The sequence below is a fragment of the Lontra canadensis genome, unplaced genomic scaffold (genome assembly GCF_010015895.1).
Source record: "Lontra canadensis isolate GAN:19392208 unplaced genomic scaffold, GSC_riverotter_1.0 scaffold231, whole genome shotgun sequence".
Lineage (NCBI taxonomy): Eukaryota > Metazoa > Chordata > Mammalia > Carnivora > Mustelidae > Lontra > Lontra canadensis.
In genome coordinates, this window is record NW_022631225.1 from 185,203 (window position 1) to 211,049 (window position 25,847).

The window sequence follows — 25,847 nt, forward strand, 5'->3', positions numbered from 1 at the left end:
CCACACAACATCCTGGTGCACATTTCCTCTTCTTTCCCACGTTGTCATTAACATTGATACTGTGAGTATAGTTCAAGATTGAGACTGTACCAGGGCTGTTAATTCTCTTGCTTTGCTGTTGATGCCTCTGTAGGCTCATATCCAGCACGCACTTTACACTGGTTTTGACAAGTTTTCACATTGGGCTGGGTTCTCCTCTAATGAACAGAGAGAGTAGCTGGGACTCCTTATAAGGTTCAGGTGACATACATGGAGGTATTTATAATTCATTGGTAATTGGTAATTCATAGGCAAAGTTATATTCTTGTGGTTGGCTTCACAGAGAAGACGTGGTATTACAAATGGAAGAAAAAATAAATAAATATCCCTGTGGACAGCTGAGAGTCTAGAGAGGAAGTCCCTGATCTCAAAGAAGCCAACCCCACTGCACCTGCTCCTGGGTCTGATCTCTGCTGTGGATGCTGAGCACTCTCTGCTGCCCTGAGTGCACCTGCAGCTCAGCACATCCTGTGTCAACAGGGAGGTTTCTGTCCTGGCTCACACTGAGGACCCCTCACTGTGTCCTTCGCACAATAATACATGACCATGTCTTCTGCTCTCAGGCTGCTCATCTGCAGATACAGCGTGTTCTAGATGTTGTCTCTGGAGATAGTGAATCGACACTTCACAGAGTCTGTGTAGCTTGTGCTACTTCCATCATATCTAATCCATGCGACCCACTGCAGGCCCTTCTGTGGAACTTGGTGGAAGCTGTTCATGCTGTAGCTACTGAAGGTGAATCCAGAGGCTGCACAAGAGAGTCTCAGGGACACCCCAGACTTCACCAGGTCTCCCCCAGACTCCACCAGCTGCATCTCATACTGGACACCTGCAGACACAAGACATCTCAGTCAGGCTGTCACACACCCAAAGTTTCTCTCACTCATATCCACTCACATCCTCAACTTTTTTTCTCCATAAATTACCTTTTAAAAGAGCAAGAAGGAAAACCCAGCAGAGCACAAATTCCATGGTGAGTTGTCTGTATTCTGTCCTGAACACTGACTGGAATACCTGGGTATCCCAACCTGGGGCTCCTCTCCCAGCTGCAGGATCTTGGCTGTGTTGGTTAAATCAGCAGAGGGAAGGCCCTATTTGCATGTCCTCTGGCTATATATTCATCTTGGGGATCTATTGTTACAGAGAGGCAGTGACCCAAGCTGTTGGAATGTCTTTAATTTAGTGCTAATGACAAATTTTGGAAAAAAAAGTTTTTCATTATATAACTTTGCAGTGTGTATACTTGGGTTTGTAAGGTGTCCATGAACTCATATGGGGTGAGATTGACCCCAGGATCTTGGTCAGTTCTACCCCCACAGGAGCTTCTGCCCTCCATCCTGAATCATCTGCTGGACAGAATGTCAAGCTATGAGGAATGTGGAACCTCTCCTCCAATGGGGATGGGTTGATTTTCTTTATTTTAAAGTTTACTGTAAATACAGAGTAAATCAGGATCATGTAGGTGTATTTTCATATCTGTAACATTCCATTCTCTCTGCTTTCCTCCAGGATCACCTTTGTTATTACCTATAATAAGTTTGATGTGTATATTTGACACAAGATGAACGGCCCACATACGGAGTGTGTGATATGATAAACACAGGTGTCACAATCAACATTATTGACAGTGAGTGTACCAGTTTTCCCTAAAATTTTCAGCATTACTCCTGGAATTCCTCCTTCCCTTTTCCTTGTTTATCCTATTCCCACATAACTATTGTTCTTTCTCATGTCACCTTATACAAGCTTTAATTCTCTAGAATTCATAAATGGGTCATTGTACTCTATGTACTTTCTTTGTGGGCCTTCTTTGCCCCAGAATTAATCCTTGTGGATACAGTCGTGTTGCTGCCTGCATCAGGAATCACTGGTTTTAATGACGGACAACTCTGAAGGCAGCAGTTGGAAGCACCAGCTGGGGGAAGATCTGAAAGAGCAGAAAGAAGCCACTTGCTTCAAGCCTCACCCACATACCCTCTTGACCCTGCAATTGCACTACTGGGTATTTACCCCAAAGATACAGGTGTAGTGAAAAGAAGGGCCATCTGTACCCCAGTATTTATAGCAGCAATGGCCACAGTCGCCAAACTCTGGAAAGAGTGAAGATGCCCTTCAGCGGAAGAATGGATAAGGAAGATGTGGTCCATATACACTATGGAGTATTATGCCTCCATCAGAAAGGATGAATACCCAACTTTTGTAGCAACATGGAGGGGACTGGAAGAGATTATGCTGAGTGAAATAAGTCAAGCAGAGAGAGTCAATTATCATATGGTTTCACTTGTTTGTGGAGCATAGGAAATAACATGGAAGACATGTGGAAATGGAGAGGAGAAGGGAGTTGAGGGAAATTGGAAGGGGAGATGAACCATGAGAGACAATGGTCTCTGAAAAACTTCCTGAGGGTTTTGAAACGGCGGAGGGTGGGAGGTTCGGGGAACCAGGTGGGGGGTATTATGGAGGGCACGTATTGCATGGAGCACTGGGTGGGGTGCATAAACAATGAATTCTGTTGTGCTGAAAAGAAAATCACACACACAAAAAAATGATTCCATATAAACAACAAGATAAAGGATAAACAAGTAATGTAGGTGCCTTGAGGGTTTCCAGTAATGAACTCGTCAAGGGGAACCTACCCTCATGATCAGATGGCTAGTCACAGAAACCCACAACCTGGGTTTAATGTTGGGGACATGGGGTAACAACATTATGTCCAGTGACTGAGCTGCACAGCTCATGGCAATAGGCATAACACAACTCTGTAAAATGATGGTAAAACTCAAATCCTCTCAGTTATCACTGCCACAAACTCTGAAAAGGCCAGAAAAAATGTTTGGGTTCATGTGTCACTAATGTCTCTGTGTGTTCCAGCTGGTGTAACAATGTACACGAACTGGGTGGTTTTAAACATTAGACACACATTTCTCACAGTTCTGGAGTCTGGGAAGTGCCATGTCAAGGTTCAGGCAGATTTGGTGTCTGGAAAGTACCCACGTCCTAGGCGGTCCTTTCCCTGTAAACTTACATGGGGCCAAGGGGCAGAAAGCTTTCCCAGCCCTGGTGTATAAGAGCCCTAATCCCATTATGAGACTGCACGCTCCTGACCTAAGTGCTTCCCTAAGTCCTCACTCACTCATTCCATTAAATTGGTGTTAGGTTTCGACGTAGTGATGGTAGAAATTGTACACATTGAGCTGATATCAGTAACTGAAGGATCAATTAGTTATTCTCTGCAGGTGGAAGGCTCCTCCCAACCAGCACTTCAACCTGAGCATTCTCATAGATCCTGTTGAATCTTCTAGTCTCTATGTGCCCACAGAGTTCACAAGACCATCAGAACCTGCTGGTGACCTTGGGAACTGGACAGCTTTCACCTGAGACACTGGGTAAGACCCTTGTCCTCTATTCATAGGCTTCTTATTATTGTCTGCTTATATATTATCATTCATATTTTCAAGGGTCTCAGATGGTCTTCTACACCTATTTATCACTTATATTCCTTTTCACTCCTTTTTGTAGTTGTTGCATGGAATTAGTCATGAACTGTATCTTCTGATGACTTTTTACTGGCATCAGAAGTCTCATTCCTCCATCTTCTCATGCTCCATACATGGGTAATCTAATAAGAAAGCCTAGGTTCTAAGATGGGATTGGTTGGGAGACAACATAGTGACTCTTAATCTCACAAAACAAACTGAGGGTTGACGGGGGGAGGGGGGTTGGGACAGGGGGTTATGGACATTGGGGAGGATATGTGATATGGTGAGTGCTGTGAAGTGTGTAAACCTGGCGATTCACAGACCTGTACCCCTGGGGATAAAAATATATTATATGTATATATAAAAAAAACAAAAGCCTATGTTCTGTGCCCTTGATGTTCCAGATCCCTATTGAATTTTCCAGCACTAACAATATCACAATAAAAAAAAAATCCCTGATTTCGTGTCCTTTCTAAGGTTTATTGAAGCATTTCTGACATCCTGGGAGGCATCCCCTGAAATCAACAGACACTTCGATGATGGAGGTGATTAACATTTCATATTCTCTTGTAGGTGTGTATCGTATCATCTGATTCACCAACTGTACCAAGTGTGTTTGAGGTCCTCTGCCTCTGGATGGTGTCAGCTAAATAGATTCTGTGAGCATGTGGTCCACACAATGACCCCCCGACACTGGGGCCATTCTTCTCTGGCTTTGGCTTCATGACGGCCCTGTACCTGATATCCAGCATGAACTTGATGATGCTGGCTCACAGCTTGTACACTGGGCTGTATGATGCTGTGTTGTTGAGTCCAGCTGAAACTTTTACAGACTTAGCAGGCTTACATCAGAATGTCCGTAATTGTCATTGAGGGAAAAGATTCATCAAGTGTAAGTGACTTCCTGCCTTTCATATAGTTTTCTCCTATGATAGCCAACGTTTCTATTCACAGATGTAAGAAGTAAGAATAAATCATAATTCTAGAAAGTCTCATTGGGGAAACTGGTTTATGGAAAGGAAGCCCCAAACTGTGAAAGGAAACACACATTTAATCTCCACCTGCACCCGCTTCTGGTGTGGAAAGTGTATTCGTGGGTCTTGAGGTCCCCATGGTGACCTGAGTATCCCTTCTGTCCTGAGCGCCCCTTGTCTCTTGAGCACCCTGTGGTGACCTGAGCTACAGAAAGTGACCTGAGTTCCAGCTGGTGACCTAAGAGCTCCCTGGTGTCCTGAGCACCCCCTGGTGGATTCTGGGGCCACCTGCAGCCCCGCGCCTCCTGTGTCCCTGCAGGGAGGTTTGTGTCTGGGCTCACACTGATGTCTCCTCAGTGTGCCTCTAGCACAGTAATACACAGCTGTGTCCTCGGTGGTCACGGAACTCAGCTGCAGGGAGAACTGGTTCTTGGATGTGTCAGCGGTGATGGAGATGTGGCCCTGGAAAGCCGGGTTGTAGCTTGTACTACATGTCCAATAGTACAACACTCCAGTGCTCTCCCAGGGCACTGGCGGATCCAGTTCCAATAGTAACTGCTGGTGATGGAGCCCCCGGAGACAACACATATGAGAGAGAGAGTCTGTGAGGGCTTCACCAGTCATGGGCCTGACTCCTGAAGTGTAAGTTGAGACAGGACACCTGGGGACAAGGAGAGTCATGGTGAGTCTGTTCCATCCCACAGAAGGGCCACCGTCTATCCCAGAGCCCCCAGATCCTCACCCAGGGGAGCTGCCAGAAGGCAGAGGAGGAATCACAGCAGCTGCATGGTTGCCTGCAGAATGGAAAGCCAGCACGCTGACCTCTGCCTGTGATGTCTATTTCTTCTGGGAGCACTCCAGGTGATTTGCATGTGGGTCCCCACAGAGGAGGGGAGGCCTTAAAAGATCCTGAACCCTGGTGACAGTCACCAGTTCTTGGTGTCCCCATGTTGAGTGGTGTGAGGACCCACTGAGCCTGGTCCTAGTGATCTAGGCTCCAGCCCTGCCTGAAATGTTCTCTAGCACCAGTTGCTCAAGAGGGGTTGTGCTGGAGCTGATGAACGTTTAGGAACCTTATGAATGTTCTCTTGTATTCCATTGCCAGGCTGTCCAACAGTGGGCTGCAAGTTCAACCTGCAGAATTACCTGTTCATAAACCTGGAGGACAAGGCAGTTGTCCAGACTCCAGACCCTGACTGATTGCCCAATTTGCGTCATTTGCTTCCACAAATCAGATATGGGGTCTCAGATGATGGCAGTGGATGCGATCTCCAGTCTCCACCTACAAAAGGGATGTTTGGAACTATACTCGAGCATTTACATAAGGAAACAAGCTCATCCCTGTAGAGGGCAAGGCAGAGAGATTGGGTGTTATGTGGATATTATTTTCTTTTTTAAAATTTTATTTAAGTTCAATTAGCCAAGATAAAGTACATTATTATTTTCAGATGTAGTGTTCAGTAATTCATCATGTGTACAACATCCAGTGCTAATCATATCATGTGACTTCCTCAATGCCCACCACCCAGTTACCCCATTGCCCCCACCCACTTCCCTTCCATAACCCTCAGTTTGTTTCCTATGCTTAAGTGTATCTCATGGTTTGTCTCCCTGTCTCAGGACATCCCATTCAGTTTCCCCTCCCTTCCCCTATGATCCTCTACTTCTTATATTCCACATATGCTTGAAGCATATGATAATTGTCTTTCTTTGATTGACTTATTTCACTCAGCGTAATACCTTCCAGTTGCTCCATGGAACAGAAATCCATATATACAACGGAGGCATTATTGACCATGACATCTGAGTCTAATGATATATTATGTGTTGTTAGCTGAATTCAAACAACAACAACAACAACAAAAAAAAAACCCACCTAAAATCCAGCCCACATTGTCCTTTCCCCACCCTGAGCACAGATGGTTCTAGGGAGAAACCCACTAATCTGAGCTGGGAAGGGAAGCTCTGGTGTTCCTTTTCCACACAATCTGAGACATGGAGACCCTAATACACAGGCACCTTCAGGGGTCCTAGCACCAGGGCCCACCCACCACTCACCAGAGCCCAATTCCTGATGGGAAGGAGGAGGGTGACAGGGAAGCTGGACATGGGCTTAGGGGCAGTGTCTGGAGCATCTTGGTTTTCACCTTGATTTCTACATCAATGTGGACCTTACAGACAGGAACCACCAGGTGCTCTGAAGACTTTATGAATTATGAATTTATTACAGAAATGTCATTTTTCTCTGTTGCACATTCCCTCTTTCTGTCCTGCTCCTCTGCTTCTGTCTCTCACATATGACATGTAAGCACATATATGTTTGTAGAGAACAGATTCTCAGCAGGTTATAAATGACCAGGTTCACATTATCTCCTGATATAATTTACAACTATGTCCTGCATTCCTTGTATACTTTATCCCTTCCATATTCATCTCATCTTCTCTGGGCATTCGTTCTCTAATATTAGCAAGTACTTTACATAATTAACAATATCAAGGTCCCAATTTACAGTTTGCCCTGAGGTGTTAGAGTAAGCCAAGAGAAGGAAGTAACATTCCTAATTCTCTGAACACCCACAGATTCCAGCAGACACAGCGGATGGGACGTCCTTGTCCCCACAGGTAGGCCACAGTCCCTCAGATGTGATCTATGACCTCATGCTGCAGTGCATCCAGGGGGCAAGGATGTTGCCAATCCTGCACCCCACTCTGCACCTGCAACAGGATGCAGTTTTCTCACTGGGCTGTCTTGTGCTTAAGGAATGAGAGGTAACCTCTGGAGCAAACTGTGAAGGTCACATCTTACACCCAGTCCTTCTGGCTCACAGGGGTTTGCCATTAGAAATTATAATTCCTCTCCTCACGCAGGACCAGCACACCAGGTCACCACTGAGGGGTTGCATGACATATCTGTCTAAGGAGGAGATTGTAGGCATGCAAAGGGACAACAGCGACATCAGCTTGAAGACTGGGTCCCTACCTTTTCCTGATCAAGTCTTGGACCCTCCATCCTGGGCCACAGATCTGTTCCTTGGTTCCTAATCATCTTTACCAATACCTGTCCCTACTCTTAGTCCATCGTTTATCCAGGAATACCTATGAAGTCGCTGGCAGAAACACAGATCTAGGTGAAAGTGCTGCCTGAGATCCAAGGAGCAGGTGTCAGGAGTGGAGATGACCAGCAGAATGGAGCCCCCTGAATAGACAGAACCAGAGCAGTCCTAGTGATGAGTGGTCCTATGGAACTGAGGCATGTCTCAGAGAGAGCTGACCCCCTCGCCTGTCCCTCTGCTGTCCCACTTAGCAGGGGACCTGGATCAGTGTCCTCTGAGTCATCTGATTTGGCACTGCTCTTCATCGTCCAATTCTCAGGTCACCTTCCCCCACAGGCATGGGGTCACCAGGCCTCCCAGCTACAGTCCAATGATGGCCAGGTGATGACTGTTCCTGACTGTCTCAGCCACAGGACCAGGCTCACACCTGTTGGTGTCCACACTATGCCAGCAACAGCAAGCACAGCCCAGAGTCCCTGCAATATTCAGGCCTCCTCTTTCTGGTCATGAGTCCAGTGCCCAGACTCCTAGGCCTGGGGGACACAGGCCCTGCCTATGCTGGTGTACTTTGTGTGTGGTCCAATTGTCCATGGACCTGAGTACAGGCTGAAGGATGGCACATTGTTGCTGTCACCAGAGTGCTCCCAGACCCCAGCAGCACTGATGACCTTGAAGGAGATCCAGGAGGACCCTCTACACACAACATCAAGCTCTTGTGAGGAGATATTTCATCCAAATAAGAAGCAGACTCATCTCCTCCACTCTGGCTTTTCGTGTGTGGCACTTTCGTTCTGGAAACATAAACTAACACACTCAAGTTAGTGAGGAATTAAGGTGTGTTTGTACAGTCTTCTGGGCCTTAAACTTCCATTTCTGGTGCTAAAGACCTCTTTCTCATCCTGGTCCAGGGAGGGTGCCTTTTCCATGGGAGACTCATGTCCAGCTTTCAGGGGGACAGAGGAGATCAGGGTGTCTCTGCACAGGCCATTTCTTTCTTTTTTATATATATTTTTCTAATTTTTGTATTATCATATAATGTGCTATTAGCCCCAGGGGTACAGGTCTGTGATTCACCAGGTTTACACATTTCACAGCCCTCACCATAGCACATAACTTCCCCAATATCCATAACCCCAACCCCCTCTCCGTACCCCCTCCTCCTGGAAAGCCTCAGTTTCTTTTGTGAGATTAAGAGTCACTTATGGTTTGTCTCCCTCCCGATCCCATCTCGATTCATTTATTCTTTTCCTACCCCCCAAACCCCCCACGTTGCATCTCCACTTCTTCATATCAGGGAGATCATATGATACTTGTCTTTCTCTGATGACTTATTTCACTAAGCTTAATACCCTCTAGTTCCGTCCACGTCATCACAAATGACAAGATTTCATTTCTTTTGATGACTAAATAGTATTCTATTGTATATATACACCACATCTTCTTTATCGATTAGCTGTTGATGGACATTTAGATTCTTTCCATAGTTTGGATATTGTGGACATTGCTGCTATAAACATTAAGGTGCATGTGCCCTTTCAGATCACTACGTTTGTATCTTTAGGGTAAATACTCAGTAGTGCAATTGCTGGGTCATAGGGTAGCTCTATTTTCAACTTTTTTGAGGAACATCCATATTGTTTTCCAGAGAGGTTGCACCAGCTTGCATTCCCACCAACAGTGTAGGAGAGTTCCTCTTTCAAAAGACCCATTTTGTACCTAAGGATACAACCAGACTGAAAGTGAAGGGATGGAGAAGAATCTTTCATGACAATGGACCTCCAAAGAAGGCCAGGGTAGTGATTCTCATATCAGATAAATTAGATTTTAAACTAAAGACTGTAGTCAGAGATACAGAAGGAGACTACATCATTCTTTTTTTTTATTTTTAAAATTTATTTTCAGTGTAACAGTATTCATTGTTTCTACACCATACCCAGTGGTTCATGCAATCCATGCCATCCCTAATACCCACCACCTGGTTACCCCAACCTGCCACCCACCACCCCTTCAAAACCCTCAGATTGTTTTTAAGAGTCCATAGTCTCTCATGGTTCACCTCCACTTCCAATTTCCCTCAACTCCCTTCTCCTCTCTAACTCCCCTTGTCCTCCATGCTATTTGTTATGCTCCACAAATAAGTGAAACCATATGATACTTGACTCTCTCTGCTTGACTTATTTCACTCAGCATCATCTCTTCCAGTCCCTTCCATGTTGCTACAAAAGTTGGGTATTCATCCTTTCTGATGGAGGCATAATACTCCATAGAGTATATGGACAACATCTTCCTTATCCATTCGTCTGCTGAAGGGAATCTTGGTTCTTTCCACAGTTTGACGACCATGGCCATTGCTGCTACAAACATTGGGGTACAGATGGCCCTTCTTTTCACTACATCTGTATCTTTGGGGTAAATAGCCAGTAGTGCAATTGCAGGGTCATAGGGAAGCTCTATTTTTAATTTCTTGAGGACTCTCCACACTGTTCTCCAAAGAGGCTGCAACAACTTGCATTCCCACCAAGAGTGTAAGAGGGTTCTCCTTTCTCCACATCCCCTCCAATACATGTTGCTTCCTTTCTTGCTAATTTTGGCCATTCTAACTGGTGTAAGGTGGTATCTCAATGTGGTTTTAATTTGAATCTCCCTGATGGCTAGTGATGATGAACATTTTTTCATGTGTCTGATAGCCATTTGTATGTCTTCATTGGAGAAGTGTCTGTTCATAACTTCTGCCCATTTTTTTATATGATTGTCTGTTCTGAGTGTGTTGAGTTTGAGGATTTCTTTATAGATCCTGGATATCAACCTTTTGTCTGTACTGCCATTTGCAAATATCTTCTCCCATTCCGTGGGTTGCCTCTTTGTTTTGTTGACTGTTTCCTTTGCTGTGTAGAAGCTTTTGGTCTTGATGAAGTCCCAAAAGTTCATTTTCGCTTTTGTTTCCTTTGCCTTTGGAGACATATATTGAAAGAAGTTGCTGTGGCTGATATCGAAGAGGTTGCTGTGTATGTTCTTCTCTAGGATTCTGATGGATTCCTGTCTCACATTGAGGTCTTTTATCCATTTTGAGTTTATCGTTGTGTACGGTGTAAGAGAATGGTCGAGTTTCATTCTTCTACATATAGCTGTCCAGTTTTCCCAGCACCATTTATTGAAGAGACTGTCTTTTTTCCACTGCATATTTTTTCCTGTTTTGTCGAAGATTATTTGACCATAGAGTTGAGGGTCCATATCTGGGCTCTCTACTCTGTTCCACTGGTCCATGTGTCTGTTTTTATGCCAGTACCCTGCTGTCTTGGTGAACACAGCTTTGTAGTAAAGCTTAAAAATCAGGTAACATGATGCCCCCAGTTTTATTTTTTTTCCAACATTTCCTTAGCGTTTCGGGGTCTCTAAGGAAATGTTGAGACCCCAAGACTACATCATTCTTAATGGGACTATCCACCAAGAAGATCGAACAATTGTAAATATTTATGGTCCCATATGGGAAAAGCTAATTACATAAGACAACTGTTAATCAAGATAAAGAGTCATATTGATATGAATACATTAATAGTAGGATATCTTAACTCACCATTCTCAGTAATAGATCATCCAAGCAGAAAATCAGTAAAGAAACGAGAGCAATGAATGACACATTGGACCAGATGGACCTTATTGATATATATGGAACATTCCACCCTCCAACAACAGAATACTCGTTCTTCTCAAGTGCACATAGTACCTTCTCCAGAATAGACCACATACAGGGTCAAAAATCAGGGCTCAACTGATACTAAAAGATTGAGATTATTCACTGCATATTCTCAGATCACAATGCTGTGAAACTGGAACTCAACAAGAAGGAAAAGTTCAGAAGGAAATCAAACTCTTGGAAGCTAAAGACTACCTTGCTTAAGAATGCTTGGATCCACCAGATCAAAGAAGAACTTAAACAATTTATGGAAACCAATGAGAATGATGACACTTTGGTCCTATGGGACCAAACCTATGGGATACAGCAAAGGCAGTCCTAAGGGCAAATACATAGCCATCCAAGGCTCCCTCAAAACAACTGAAAAATCCAGAATACACCAGCTGTCTTTACATCTTAAAGAACTGGAGAAGCAACAATAAATTAAGCCAACTCCACACACAAGAAGGGAAATAATCAAGATTAGAGCAGAGATCAATGGGATAGAAAATAGTGATACAGTAGAACGTATCAATCAACCTAGAAGCTGGTTTTCTTAAAGAATCAATAAGATCGATAAACCATTGGCCACACTAAACCACAAGAAAAGAGAGGAGGCCCAAATTAATAAAATTATGAATGAAAAGGGAGAGATCACAACTAACACCAAGGAAATACATACAATTATCAGAAACTATTATCAACTATTATATGCCAATAAGTTAAGTGACATAGATGAAATGGATGCATTCCTGGAAAACTTTAAACTTCCAAAATTGAACCAGGAAGAAACTGACAACATGAATAGACCGATATCTAGTAATGAGATTGAAGCAGTCATCAAAAACCTCCCAAAAAACAAAAGCCCAGGACCTGACGGAATCCCTGGGGAATTCTACCAAACATTCAAGAAGGAGTAACACCTATTCTCATGAAACTAAACTATTGAAGCAGAAGGACAACTTCCAGACTCTTTTTATGAAATCCCCAAACCAGGCAAAAACCCCACCAAGAAGGAGAATTTCAAACCAATATCCCTGAAGAATATGGATGCTAAGATTGTCAACAAGATCCTAGCTGACAGGATCCAACAGGACATTAAAAAGATTATCTTCTGGGGCACCTGGTTAGCTCAGTGGGTTAAAGCCACTGCCTCCAGCTCAGATCATGATCCCAGGATCCTTGGATTGAGCCCTGCATTGGGCTCTCTGCAACTTGGGAAGCCTGCTTCCTCTTCTCTCTCTGACTGCCTCTCTGCCTACTTCTGATCTATCTATCAAATAAATAAATAAAAATCTTTAAAAAAATTATCTACCATGGCCAGGTGGGATTCATCCCTGGGTTAGAAAAATGGTTCAACATTCGCAAATCATTCAGTGTGATAGAACAAATCAATAAGAGAAAAGAGAAGAAGCACAGGGTCCTCTCTCCTGAGGCAGAAAAAAACATTTGAAAAGCTACTGCATCTGTTCCTGATTAAAACACTTCAAAGTACAGGGATAGAGGGAAAGTTCCTGAACTTCATAAAATCTATCCATGAAAAACCCATAGCGAATATCATCCTCAATGAAAAAAGCTGACAGCCTTCCCGTTGAGATCAGGAACATGACAAGGATGCCCACTCTCACCACTCTTGTTCAACATAATATTGGAAGTCCTAGCAACAGCAATCAGACAACAAAGAGAAATAAAATGTATTCACATTGGCAATAAAGAAGTCAAACTCTTTCTCTTTGCAGATAACATGATAGTTTATATGGAAAACCCAAAAGACTCCACCCCCAAACTACTAGAACTCATACAGCAATTCAGTAACGTGGCAGGATACAAAGTCAATGTACAGAAATCAGTTGATTTCTTATATACTAACAATCAAAATACAGAAAGGGAAATTAGAGAATCAATTCCATTTATTATAGCACCAAGAACCATAAAATACCTGGGAATACACCTATGAAAAGACGTTAAGGATCTGTACTGGAGAAACTTCAGAACATTCATGAAAGAAATTGAAGAAGACATAAAAAGATAGAAGACAATTCCATGTTCATGGATCCAAAATATAAACGTTGTTAAAATGTCTATACTGCCTAGAGCAATCTATACTTTTAATGCCATTCTGATCAAAATTCCACCGGTATTCTTTAAAGAGCTGGAGCAAATAATCCTAAAATTTGTATGGAATCAGAAGAGACCCCAAATTGTTAGGGAAATGTTGAAAAATAAAAACAAAACAGGTGACGTCACTTTGCCTGATTTCAAGCTTTACTACAAAGCTGTGATCACCAAGACAGCATGGTACTGGCATAAAAACAGACACATAGACCAGTGGAACAGAGTAGAGAGCCCAGATATGGACCCTCAACTCTAAGGTCAAATAATCTTCAACAAAGCAGGAAAAGTGTACAGTGGAAAAAAGACAGTCTCTTCAAAAAATAGTGCTGGGAAAATTGGACAGCTATATGTAGAAGAATGAAGCTCAACCATTCTCTTACACCGTACACAAAGATAAACTCGAAATGGATAAAAGACCTCAACGTGAAACAGGAATCCATCAGAACTTAGAGGAGAAACATAGGCAGTAACCTCTTCGATATCAGCCACAGCAACTGCTTTCAAGATATGTCTCGAAAGGCAAAGGAAACAAAAGCGAAAATGAACTTTTGGGACTTCATCAAGCTCAAAAGATTCTGCACAGCAAAGAAAAATTGTCAATGAAACAAAGAGGCAACCCACGGAATGGGAGAAGTTATTTGCAAATGACAGTGCGGACAAACGGCTGATAACCAGGATCTATAAAGAACACCTCAAACTCAACACACACAAAACAGATAATCATATCAAAAAATGGAAGAAGATATGAACAGACACTTCTCCAATGAAGACATACAAATGGCTAACAGACACATGAAAAAATGTTCATCATCACTAGCCATGAGGGAGATTCAAATTAAAACCACATTGAGATACCATGTTCCACCAGTTAGAATGGCCAAAATTAGCAAGACAGGAAACAACACGTGTTGGAGAGTATGGGGAGAAAGGGAAACCCTCTTACACTGTTGGTGGGAATGCAAGTTGGTGCAGCCTCTTTGGAGAACAGTGTGGGGAGTCCTCAAGAAATTAAAAATAGAACTTCCCTATGACCCTGCAATTGCACTACTGGGTATTTACCCCAAAGATACAGATGGAGTGAAAAGAAGGGCCATCTGTACCCCAATGTTTATAGCAGCAATGGCCACGGTCGCCAAACTGTGGAAAGCACCAAAGCACGGACGAATGGATAAGGAAGATGTGGTCCATATACACTATGGAGTATTATGCCTCCTTCACAAAGGATGAATACCCAACTTTTGTAGCAACATGGACGGGACTAGAAGAGATGATGCTGAGTGAAATAAGTCAAGCAGAGAGAGTCAAGTATCATATGGTTTCACTTATTTGTGGAGCATAACAAATAGAATGGAGGACAAGGGGAGGTGGGGAAGAGAAGGGAGTTGAGGGAAATTGGAAGGGGAGGGGAACCATGAGAGACTATGGACTCTGAAAAACAACCTGAGGGTTTTGAAGGGGCAGGGGGTGGGAGGTTGGGGGAACCAGGTGGTGGGTATTGGAGAGGGCATGGATTGCATGGAGCACTAGGTGTGGTGCAAAAACAAGGAATACTGTTATGCTGAAGAGAAAAAAAATAAAATTAAAAAAAAATAAGTAAAATTAAAAAAAATAGGCAAATGACTCCCTAACCCTACAAGTTATAAAACCTGAAAAATCTAATAATTAGTTATGTTTCCCAGAATAAGTCACTTTATAGTTATAGGAGTTCAGGAATTTGGATCTTGGTAATTTGTTAACCATTCAGTTTCACAAAAGTGGTAATTAGTAAATCCCTGAATAATATCAGCTTTGTTTAATCGGAAAATCCTTCAGTGGTATGTTGTGAAGTTCAGGAGAATGAACACAATCACTGTTTGCTGTTATCTTTTAAGTTTAATTTAATTTCAGTTATTTAACATAGGGCATATTTAACAAGACCCAAACCTACATAACCCACCTCAATCTTCCACGCCTATGGTCACCGTCAGTCTGTTATCTGTAGTTAAGAGTGTGTTTCTTGTTTTCTCTATTTCTTTTTCCCCCTTTATTCATTTATTTTGTTTCTTAAATTCAACATATGAGTGAAATTATATGGTATTTGTCTTTTCCTGACTAATACACTTAGCATAAAACGCTCCAGCTCCATCCAAGTTATTGGAAATGTCAAGATTTCATTCTTTTGTATGAGTGATTAACATTCCACTCTCTCTACATATAACACATCTTCTTTATCATTCATCAATGAGTGGACACATGGGCTGTTTTCATAGTTTGGCTATTGTAAATAATGATGCTGTTAATATAGGGGTGTGAGCTTCTCTGTGAACTAGTCTTTTTGTGCTCTTTGGGTAAATATCCAGTAGTGTATTTGCTGGGTCATAGTGTAGTTCTACTTCTAAGTATTCGGGGAATCTCCACCCTGTTTTCCAGAGTGGCTGCACCCTACACACTCCACATCCGACCAGGAAATTCCGCAGGGCCTCAGTTCTAAGGAATTGGTATCAGGTCTCATTTAGCAAGCCCAGCAGAGCACAGCTACTTAAAATTCCCCAGTTTCTGGCCAAGGACTGAACACAGACCATTGCAGGCTAGGAGGGGCTCTGTAGACAACTGGCCTGAAGGCAATTCCTGCTAAAACAGAAGAGCAGAGAACAAACAGTACACAGTACACACCAGTACACACCAGAGATCCCTCTGAAGCACCAAACCCTCAACATAACTGCGTTTTGTAGTACACCAAAGAAGGTAGAACCTTAGAGAAAATGACAAGATGGAGGAATTCAGTTTCAGGTGCAGTTCTGAAAACCTCAGTTTAGGTTTTCTTAGATCAGTCCCTTTGACCCCACAGGGTGAGCAGAAGACTTGTATTCTGTCTCCAGATCCAGTACTTTCCATTCCTGAAAGGATCCTGTGCATCAAGAACACTGCCATCCAGCCAAACCATTCACAATGTAGCAATGTCCACTGCAGTGGGATACTGAGTGCTGCTGACAATATCCCTGCCATTCTCGTCCTTTTGGAGCACCTCTGACTTCCTGTTCAAAGTGACTGTCTCATTGCTGACAAATGTTTTCTTCTCCTTGTGACTTGTTGGGTGAGAGTATGTGCCTGGACCTCAGGTGGCAACAGTCACTTACTGCAAAATGATATACTTATTGAATAATATTCATTGGGCTTTCCACATTAAAACAGCAGTTGGGTTCATAGGACCACTGGATCAAAGGAGGAAGGGAAATAAGATTAAGATATACTGAAATAAAACAGCAGAGTGCCGTGTTGTGCCTCAATATATAAAGCACTGGGTACTTATCACACCATCTTTGAAGCAAGAAAATATCGAAGATATTAAAAAAAAAGGAAGATATATTTCTTGGTCCCCTTAGAAACTTGAGGTCACAGAGGAGTCCATCCCCCACAGTACAGAGAGGCACAGACCTGGCTGAGTCTACAAGTCTTGCACAGAAACCTTGGATTTCCATAGAAGTCAGTGTGCTTCTAGGTGAGATTAGCATTGGATCCCTGCTGTGTAACAGATTTCCTTTCCTAGTGCAGGTGAGTATCCTCCAACCCACTGAGAACCTGAAGAGAACAAAGGCATAAGTAGGAGGAAGGCACCTTTTATGTCAATCTCATAGCCTGAACTGCTCATCTCCTCTTTTCTTATCCTACTCTTGGACTGAGCAATACATCAAAGGGTTCCATAGTTCTCCATCCAACATCCTGAGAATGATTTACTCCACCATCCCCACCAGCTTGTAGAGGACGAAGCCTGGGTCTTCTCAGGCTCTCTTACCCTGGGCTCTAATTAAATATGTTCTTTCTGCAGGTGAAATTTCAGCTGGAAATGAACAATAGCCCTCCATTCTGTACATGCTTGTTGGCATATGGTTTTGTCTGCCTTTTTGTATTGCAACCATTCTTAGTGCAGGTGTAGTGGTATCATGTGAGGATGAACATAATGATGTATATAATTACCTCTTTCTAGAATAGGACATTATGGTGAATTATGAATGAAAAGGGAGAGATCACAACTAACACAAAGGAAGTAGAAACAATCATCAGAACTTATTATCAACAGTTATATGCCAATAAGCTAAGCAACCTAGATGAAATGGATGCATTCCTGGAAAACTACAAACTCCCAAAATTGAACCAGGAAGAAATCGACAACCTAAATAGACCAATATCTAGTAACGAGATTGAAGCAGTGATCAAAAACCTCCCGAAAAACAAGAGCCCAGGACCTGACGGATTCCCTGGGGAATTCTACCAAACTTTCAAAGAAGAAATAACACCTATTCTCCTGAAGCTGTTTCCAAAAATTGAAGCAGAAGGAAAACTTCCAGACTCTTTCTATGAAGCCAGCATTACCCTGATCCCCAAACAGGCAAAGACCCTACCAAAAAGGAGAACTTCAGACCAAGATCACTGATGAATATGGAGGCTAAGATTCTCAACAAGATCCTAGCAAACAGGATCCAACAGCACATTAAAAAGATTATCCACCATGACCAGGTGGGATTCATCTCTGGGCTACAAGGATGGTTCAACATTCGCAAATCAATCAATGTGATGGAACAAATGAAAAGAAAAGAGAGAAGAACCACATGGTCCTCTCAATTGATGCAGAAAAAGCATTTGACAAAATCTAGCATCCGTTCCTGATTAAAACGCCTCCAAGTATAGGGATAGAGGGAATATTCCTGAACTTCATCAAATCTATCTATGAAAAACCCACAGCAAATATCATCCTCAATGGGAAAAAGCTTGCAGCCTTCCCGTTGAGATCAGGAACACGACAAGGATGCCCACTCTCACCACTCTTGTTCAATATAGTATTAGAAGTCCTAGCAACAGCAATCAGACAACAAAGAGAAATAAAATGTATCCAAATTGGCAATGAAGAAGTCAAATTCTCTCTCTTTGCAGATGACATGATTCTTTATATGGAAAACCCAAAAGACTCAACCCCCAAACTACTAGAACTCATACAGCAATTTTGCAACGTGGCAGGATACAAAGTCAATGTACAGAAATCAGTGGCTTTCTTATACACTAACAATGAAAATACAGAAAGGGAAATTAGAGAATCGATTCCATTTACTATAGCACCAAGAACCATAAGATACCTGGGAATAAACCTAACCAAAGTGGTAAAGGATCTGCACTTGAGGAACTACAGAACACTCATGAAAGAAATTGAAGAAGACACAAAAAGATGGAAGACCATTCCATGCTCTTGGATCGGAAGAATAAACATTGTTAAAATGTTTATACTGCCTAGAGCAATCTATACTTTTAAAGCCATTCCAATCAAAATTCCACCGGTATTCTTTAAAGAGCTGGAGCAAAAATCTAAAAATTTGTATGGAACCAGAAGAGACCCCGAATCACTACGGAAATGTTGAAAATCAAAAATAAAACTGGGGGCATCACATTACCTGATTTCAAGCTTTACTACAAAGCTGTGATCACCAAGACAGCATGGTACTGGCATAAAAACAGACACATAGACCATAAAAACAGACCCAGATATGGACCCTCAACTCTATGGTCAAATAATCTTCGATAAAACAGGAAAAATATACAGTGGAAAAAAGATAGTCTCTTCAATAAATGGTGCTGGGAAAACTGGACAGCTATATGCAGAAGAATGAAACTCAACCATTCACTTACACCGTACACAAAGATAAACTCAAAATGGATAAAAGACCTCAATGTAAGACAGGAATCCATCAGAATCCTAGAGGAGAACATAGGCAGTAATCTCTTCGATATCAGCCACAGCAACTTCTTTCAAGTTATGTCTCCAAAGGCAAATGAAACAAAAGCCAAAATAAACTTTTCTGATTTCATCAAAGTCAAAAGCTTCCGCACAGCAAAGGAAACAGTCAAGAGAACAAAGAGGCAACCCACGGAATGGGAGAAGATATTTGCAAATGACAGTACAGACAAAAGGTTTATATTGGAAGGGGACGTGAACAATGAGAGACTATGGTCTCTGAAAAACAATCTGAAGGGTTTGAAGAGGTGGGGGGGGTGGGAGTTTGGGGGAACCAGGTGGTGGGTATTAAAGAGGGTATGGATTGCATGGAGCCCTGGGTGTGGTACAAAAACAATGAATACTGTTATGCTGAAAATAAATTTTAAAAATGATTTTTAAAAAGTTTGTAATTTACAGATGGTATGAAAACATGCTATTAAAGACGAGTGTAGAATATTAAACTGAACATTTGGTTTTAATAAAGTAATATTTTTTCATTGAAAAAAATAAAAGTTGATATTCAGGATCTATAAAGAACTCCTCAAACTCAACACACACAAAACAGATAATCATATCAAAAAATGGGAAGAAGATATGAACAGACTCTTCTCCAATGAAGACATACAAATGGCTATCAGACACATGAAAAAATGTTCATCATCACTAGTCATCAGGGAGATTCAAATTAAAACCACATTGAGAAACCACCTTAAACCACTTAGAATGGCCAAAATTAGCAAGACAGGAAACAACATGTGTTGGAGGGGATGTGTAGAAAGGGGAACCCTCTTACACTGTTGGTGGGAATGCAAGTTGGTGCAGCGTCTTTGGAGAACAGTGTGGAGATTCCTCAAGAAATTAAAAATAGAGCTTCCCTATGACACTGCCATTGCACTACTGGGTATTTACGCCAAAGATACAGATGTAGTGAAAAGAAGGGTCATCTGTACCCCAATATTTATAGCAGCAATGGCCACGGTCGCCAAACAATGGAAAGAACCAAGATGTCCTTCAACGGACGAATGGATAAATAAGATGTGGTCCATATACACTATGGAGTATGATGCCCCCATCAGAAAGGATGAATACCCATCTTTTGTAGCAACATGGATGGGACTGGAAGAGATTATGCTGAGTGAAATAAGTCAAGCAGAGAGAGTCAATTATCATACGGTTTCACTTATTTGGGGAGCATAACAAATAGCATGGAGGACATGGGGATTTAGGAGAAGGGAGTTGGGGAAAATTGGAACAGGTGGTGAACCATGAGAGACTATGGGCTCTGAATAACAATCTGAAAGGTTTGAAGAGGGAGGTTGGGGTAACCAGGTAGTGGGTATTAGAGAGGGCATGGATTGCATGGAGCACTAGGTGTGGTATAAAAACAATGAATACTGTTATGCTGAAAATAAATTTTAAAAATGATTAAAATATTATTTAAAAAAAAAGATTTATTTTTTAAATTTCTTTTCAGTGTTCCAGAATTAATTGTTTATGCACCACACCCAGTGCTCCATGCAATACATGCCCTCCACAATATCCACCACCAGGCTCAACCAACCTTCTACCCCAGTCCCCTCCAAAACCTTCAGTTTGTTCCTCAGAGGGAACTCACTTGTCTTATCACGTTCTCTACCTCCCTGGAGCACCGTTTTATACGACAGAATTTCCCTCATGAACACAAGATTACAGCATTAATTCAGTGGCAAATCTTGCAAATTTGAGGCAAAGTTGAGATCCTTCTGGAATGAAGATGTTGGTCATCCTGTCAGGTAATGGGCTGGCACAGCTTGAAGATTTGGCTGACAACAGGGAGAATACATCGTTGGTAGAGTATGAAAACAGCTCTATTTCCCAGTTTTCAGTCTTTTCTAGTTACAGAAATGAGGACCTTAGCTATCATGCTTACGTCCTCCTTATTTTTTTTTAAATATGTGTATGTTTTGTTGTTGTTGTTGTTGTTGTTTCCTGTCTTTTTCTTTGCCAGGTAACATAAGATGTATTGACTTTATATCATTTAATTTAAGAATTCTTAATTATGCATCATAATATTTCAGTTGAATGATATCAATGAGAAGAGAAAACACCAATGAAGAGCTTCACCTCCTCTTCTGGTGAAGGTTTTAGATAGTTTTGGTTGTATGCAAGATACTTGTATCATATATGGTGAAATTGTGACTGTGTTATTTTCTTTGTTTGCAGAATGAGTGTGATTAAGGCAATGAGTGTGGAGGCCCAGTTTATGGGATGTTGATGGCTGATGGTTAACTCAATGTGTCAGTGTGACCAGGACATGGTTAAGGGGATTGAACATTGTTTCTCTGGGAGTCTATGGTGTTGTTTCTGGAATGGATTGGCATTTGCATCCATTGTCTCTCTGTATGTGGGCGTCATCCAATCCATTAAGGTTCTGAGTAGAATAAAAGGCTCAGGGAGGAGGAATTCCCTCATGTTTACTTCCTGTGTGCATGCTTGAGCAGGGACACTGGTCACCTGCTGCCCTTGGATACAGTTACACCTTCAGGTCCCCAGGATCTCTGACTAGATCCCACTGAGAATCTGATGAGAATTACATCCCTGGCTGTCCTGGGTCTCCAACTTTTGATAGTAGATCATTGGACTTCTCAGACTCTTCAGTGATATATCGCAGTGGGCTATGTGTTCCTTTCCTCAGGAGAACTATGACTAATACATGGAGCTTCTGGTATGTTCTTGTGGCTTGTAAGTGCCAAAATGTGTCAGACATATGAAGGGCTAACAGTCAAAGTTCATGAATGAAGTTTCATGATGTGTGTTTGGGGCAAGAGCTGGGTGAGGATAATGAGGAGTGAAGAGATGATGAAAAGATCATGAGATCTAAGAAGGGAGAGACCCCTGGTCCTTGGACAATGATGGGGAAAGACAGGTTCTGCTCATCCTGGGGGCGATTCTTAAAGCCCTGAAGAAGAAAGAGTGCAGATTAGAGTCTCAAGATGATGTCATCTTTCCAAAACACAACAATACTGATTTTGTCAAAAACAGTCTAATGAATGACTACATTTGAACTGAAAAATGAAAAATTAATTCATGTATGGTATGTGGATATATTGAAGTCAGTTAAGGGTAATCCCAAATACTGATACTTTGTGCATCATTCAATTTTATTACTTAGGAACTATTTATAGAAGTATTTAATTGAGAAATTTAATAATAAGTGTGTTTAAGAGTATTAAATAGTATTAAAATATTTAATAATAATATTCATTACAATATTTCATAAATAGGTTACTCTAGATATTTCTAAACTATGCATTCATTAATAGTTTTATATTAAAACCCAATTGCTTTGTAGTTAGAAATATCAATAAATATTCATAAAATCTGGAAGCATAAAAGGAAATAGTTGCACATTATTATTTCTTTGGAATATATATTTTTCACCTTTTATTTCCAGAGAACACATAAAATATATTTTAGTGTAAAAATTATTTCACCTTGAAACTCAATGATTATAACATAAAATACTAAAATGCTAAAATACTAAATAAGTAAATATTAAAATACTATAATATCAGAACCTGTACAAATCCACATCCCCTCAAGCCCAGTACATATTTTTCTAGTTGAGAAGGAAAAGAATTCACTTTCTTCACCAGCAGCTAGACCTACACTGTATTTGGTGGGTCTTAGAGCCCCCTGGTGTCCTGAGTGCCCCTAGTGACCCAAGCGCCCCCTGGTGACCCAAGCGCCCACTGGTGTCCTGACTGTTCCTGCAGCCCAGCCTCTCCTGTGTCCCTGCAGGGAGGTTTGGGTCTGGGCTCGCACTGACATTCCCTCACTATGTCTCTACCAGTAAAACATGGCCAGGACCTTGGTGGCACTGAGATCAGTCAGTTGCAAGACCTCGTTCTTGGATGTGACTCTGGAGATGTACATGTAGCTTTTGTTCGATGGAGTGTCATGTGTGCTTTACCTATGATTTATAAACCAACTCACTGCACCCAGTCATTTGGGGTTAGTGGATTCAGTGCCACCAGAAATTACTGCATGATACAGAGAATCCAGAGATGGTGATCGTGAGGTGCAGGGTCTGTCAGTCCTTCACCAGTCATGAGCCTGACTCCTGAAGCAGCACCTGGGACAGGACAGCTGGGCACAAGTCTCCATCAGTCACAACACTCACAACCATCCCAATGGTCCCATGTCTGACATCTGGACCATCTCTTTGGGGAGCTGTCACCAGACACAGAGAAGGGCCTAGAAACTCATTTTCCTCCAGACCACAGCTCTGCCTTACCCAGAGACCTTACCCTGTCTGAAGAGAGAGCTGTGAGCTCCCACACCTGAGAGTGAATTTTACCCTAGAGGTTGAGGAGAAGTTTGCATGTGTGGGAGGGAGCCTTTCCTGGAAGTCGACAGGGACAGAGTTAGCTCCTCTGGACCTTCCAGGACCACCTGTGGGTATCTCCTTGTTGAACTCACAAGGTATGCTGGTCTGGGATGTGTGAGCCCTTGGTCTATGAGCTGTGTTGGAAGCAGGTCAATAGATGGCCTCACTTTCTGAGCATAAGAATAAATGTTGAATAAACGAGTGATTCAAAATTCATTTTAATCTAAACTATTTTTCAAAAGGATATTTAATGGGATCCACACTTTGTAGCTACATCTTCCCAAATGAACAACTCCTTGCAGAGCATGGGTGCATCTGGAGACCTTTGATCCTAATAGTCTCTGCTGATGGGCTTTGTCTTCCAAGATGTCTACAAAACCTCTAAGTGGTATCTTTGTCCTCAAGTGCATGGACACCAACACAAGGCACCTATTCTGTTCCTATGCTTGGAGGGTGCCTCCCTTTTCCTGAGAAATCCACCTCACACAGGGGCCTGTTATCTCTGGGAGGAGGATCTTGCTTTAAAGAAAAGTGGGTAAATTTTCTCTTATGCAGCACAGAGATGATCATTAATTCAGGCATGGAGTTCATGACATTCAAATACTACCCTGAAGTAAATGGTGTTAATGACCCAGAAATTATTAGGATCTAATTATTAGAGGTCTAATAAGAGATTGTGCTGGTTATGCTCATATTCCTGAAAGACCTGCATCAAGAGGATAAATGCTGAGATAGATGAAGAGATTTCAAATAGAGATCAGATGACTATAGTACAGATAGATGACAGATGGATACTTAGATAAGTTTATATTATTTTAAAAGACACTACAGAGGAATCATAATATTATGAACACATAAAATGGCATGTCCATAATTGTCATTGTTTCTAAAACCATATTTTCATGATGAAAGAATATTTTGTTGTCAACGTTGGGTTGACACCCAAGTAAGGATATGTGTTAGTTTTTTTTTTTAATGAATAAGCACAGCTTCCACTTAGGGTGGTGATGCCTCCTTGTAGATATTGGTTGTTGTATAATTTTGTGTAAGCTCTGGAGCAGAACTTCCCCTATAACAGCCCATGGAATATGTCTTTGAAACCTAAATCATTACATAAGCAGGATCACATCTTTAAATGGAGAGGACGCAAATAACATTGCAAGATGTTATTTAGCATCTTGCAATGACTGAATCGATGAAGACTCAGGGGTACCTGAACCATTTCCCCAGAGTGTGAGGTTATAAGGGAAATTGTGACTCAGAGACAGGAATACAGAGGAGCCCTAAGCATGGGTTTGTTCCCAGCAATGGACACTGCAGAGCCCTACAGGAACCTATCACTTCCCAGCTTCTTTCTGCACCCGCATCTGTGACTGGGACTCGTGGTCAGAGGCCCCTGAGGGCCCCAAGGAACCCTATTCCTCCTCTCCTCCAGAGACACTACCTGTCATCCATGGTCTTACTTCCCATGGTGTCCTGAGCTCTGGGATGTGCACCGAGATATTGTTTCCAGAGTGGCTGCACCAGGTCGAATTCCCACCAATAATGCAAGAGGATTCCCCTTCTGCTGCATCCTTGCCAACATTTGTTGTTTCCTGTATTGTCATTGTAGCCATTCTCACCTGTGTTGTCATATCATATTGTGGTTTTGATTTGTATTTCCCTGATGCTGAATGATGTGGAGTATTTTTTCATGTGTCTCTTGGCCATTTGTATGTCTTCTTTTGAGAAATATTTATTCTTGTGTTCTCCACATTTCTTGACTGGATTAATTGATTTTTGGGTGTTGAGTTTGGTAAGTTCTTTGTAGATTTTAGGTATTAATCCTTTTTTTTTTATTAAGTACAACTATCTAATGTATAGTACATCATTAGTTTTTTTTTACATCATTGGTTTTTGATGTAGTGTTCAGTGATTAACTAGTTGCATTAACCCCCAGTGCCCATTAGATCATGTGCCCTCCTTAATATCCATCACCTTCTTACCCCATCTCCCCATCTCCTTCCCTTCTGAACCCTCAACATGTTACTCCGTGTCCAGAGTCTCTTATGGATTGTCTCGCTCTCTGATTTCTTTTTTTTTTAAGACTTTATTTATTTGACAGAGAGAGATCACAAGTGGGTGGAGAGGCAAGCAGAGAGAGAGAGAGAGGAGGAAGCAGGCTCCCTGCAGAGCAGAGAGCTGGATGCGGGACTCGATCCCAGGACCCTGAGATCATGACCTGAGCTGAAGGCAGAGGCTCAACCACTGAGCCACCCAGGTGCCCCTCGCTCTCTGATTTCTTCACATTCAGTTTTCCATCCCTTCCCCTATTGTCCTTTACACTGTTCCTTATATTCCACATATGAGTGAAACCATGTGATAATTATCTTTCTCTGCTGACTCATTTCACTTACAATAAT

General features: G+C 42.0%; 1 pseudogene and 1 gene segment (V, D, J or C); both read right to left on the reverse strand.

The window, feature by feature from the left end:
- Positions 1 to 629: 629 nt before the first annotated feature.
- LOC116862302 lies at positions 630 to 1,011 on the reverse strand. The segment is given in 2 exon segments: positions 630 to 868; positions 966 to 1,011. Coding segments are annotated over 2 exon segments (285 nt in total).
- A 3,499-nt stretch (positions 1,012 to 4,510) lies between these two features.
- Positions 4,511 to 25,847, reverse strand: part of LOC116862291 — a 33,561-nt pseudogene continuing 12,224 nt past the window's right edge.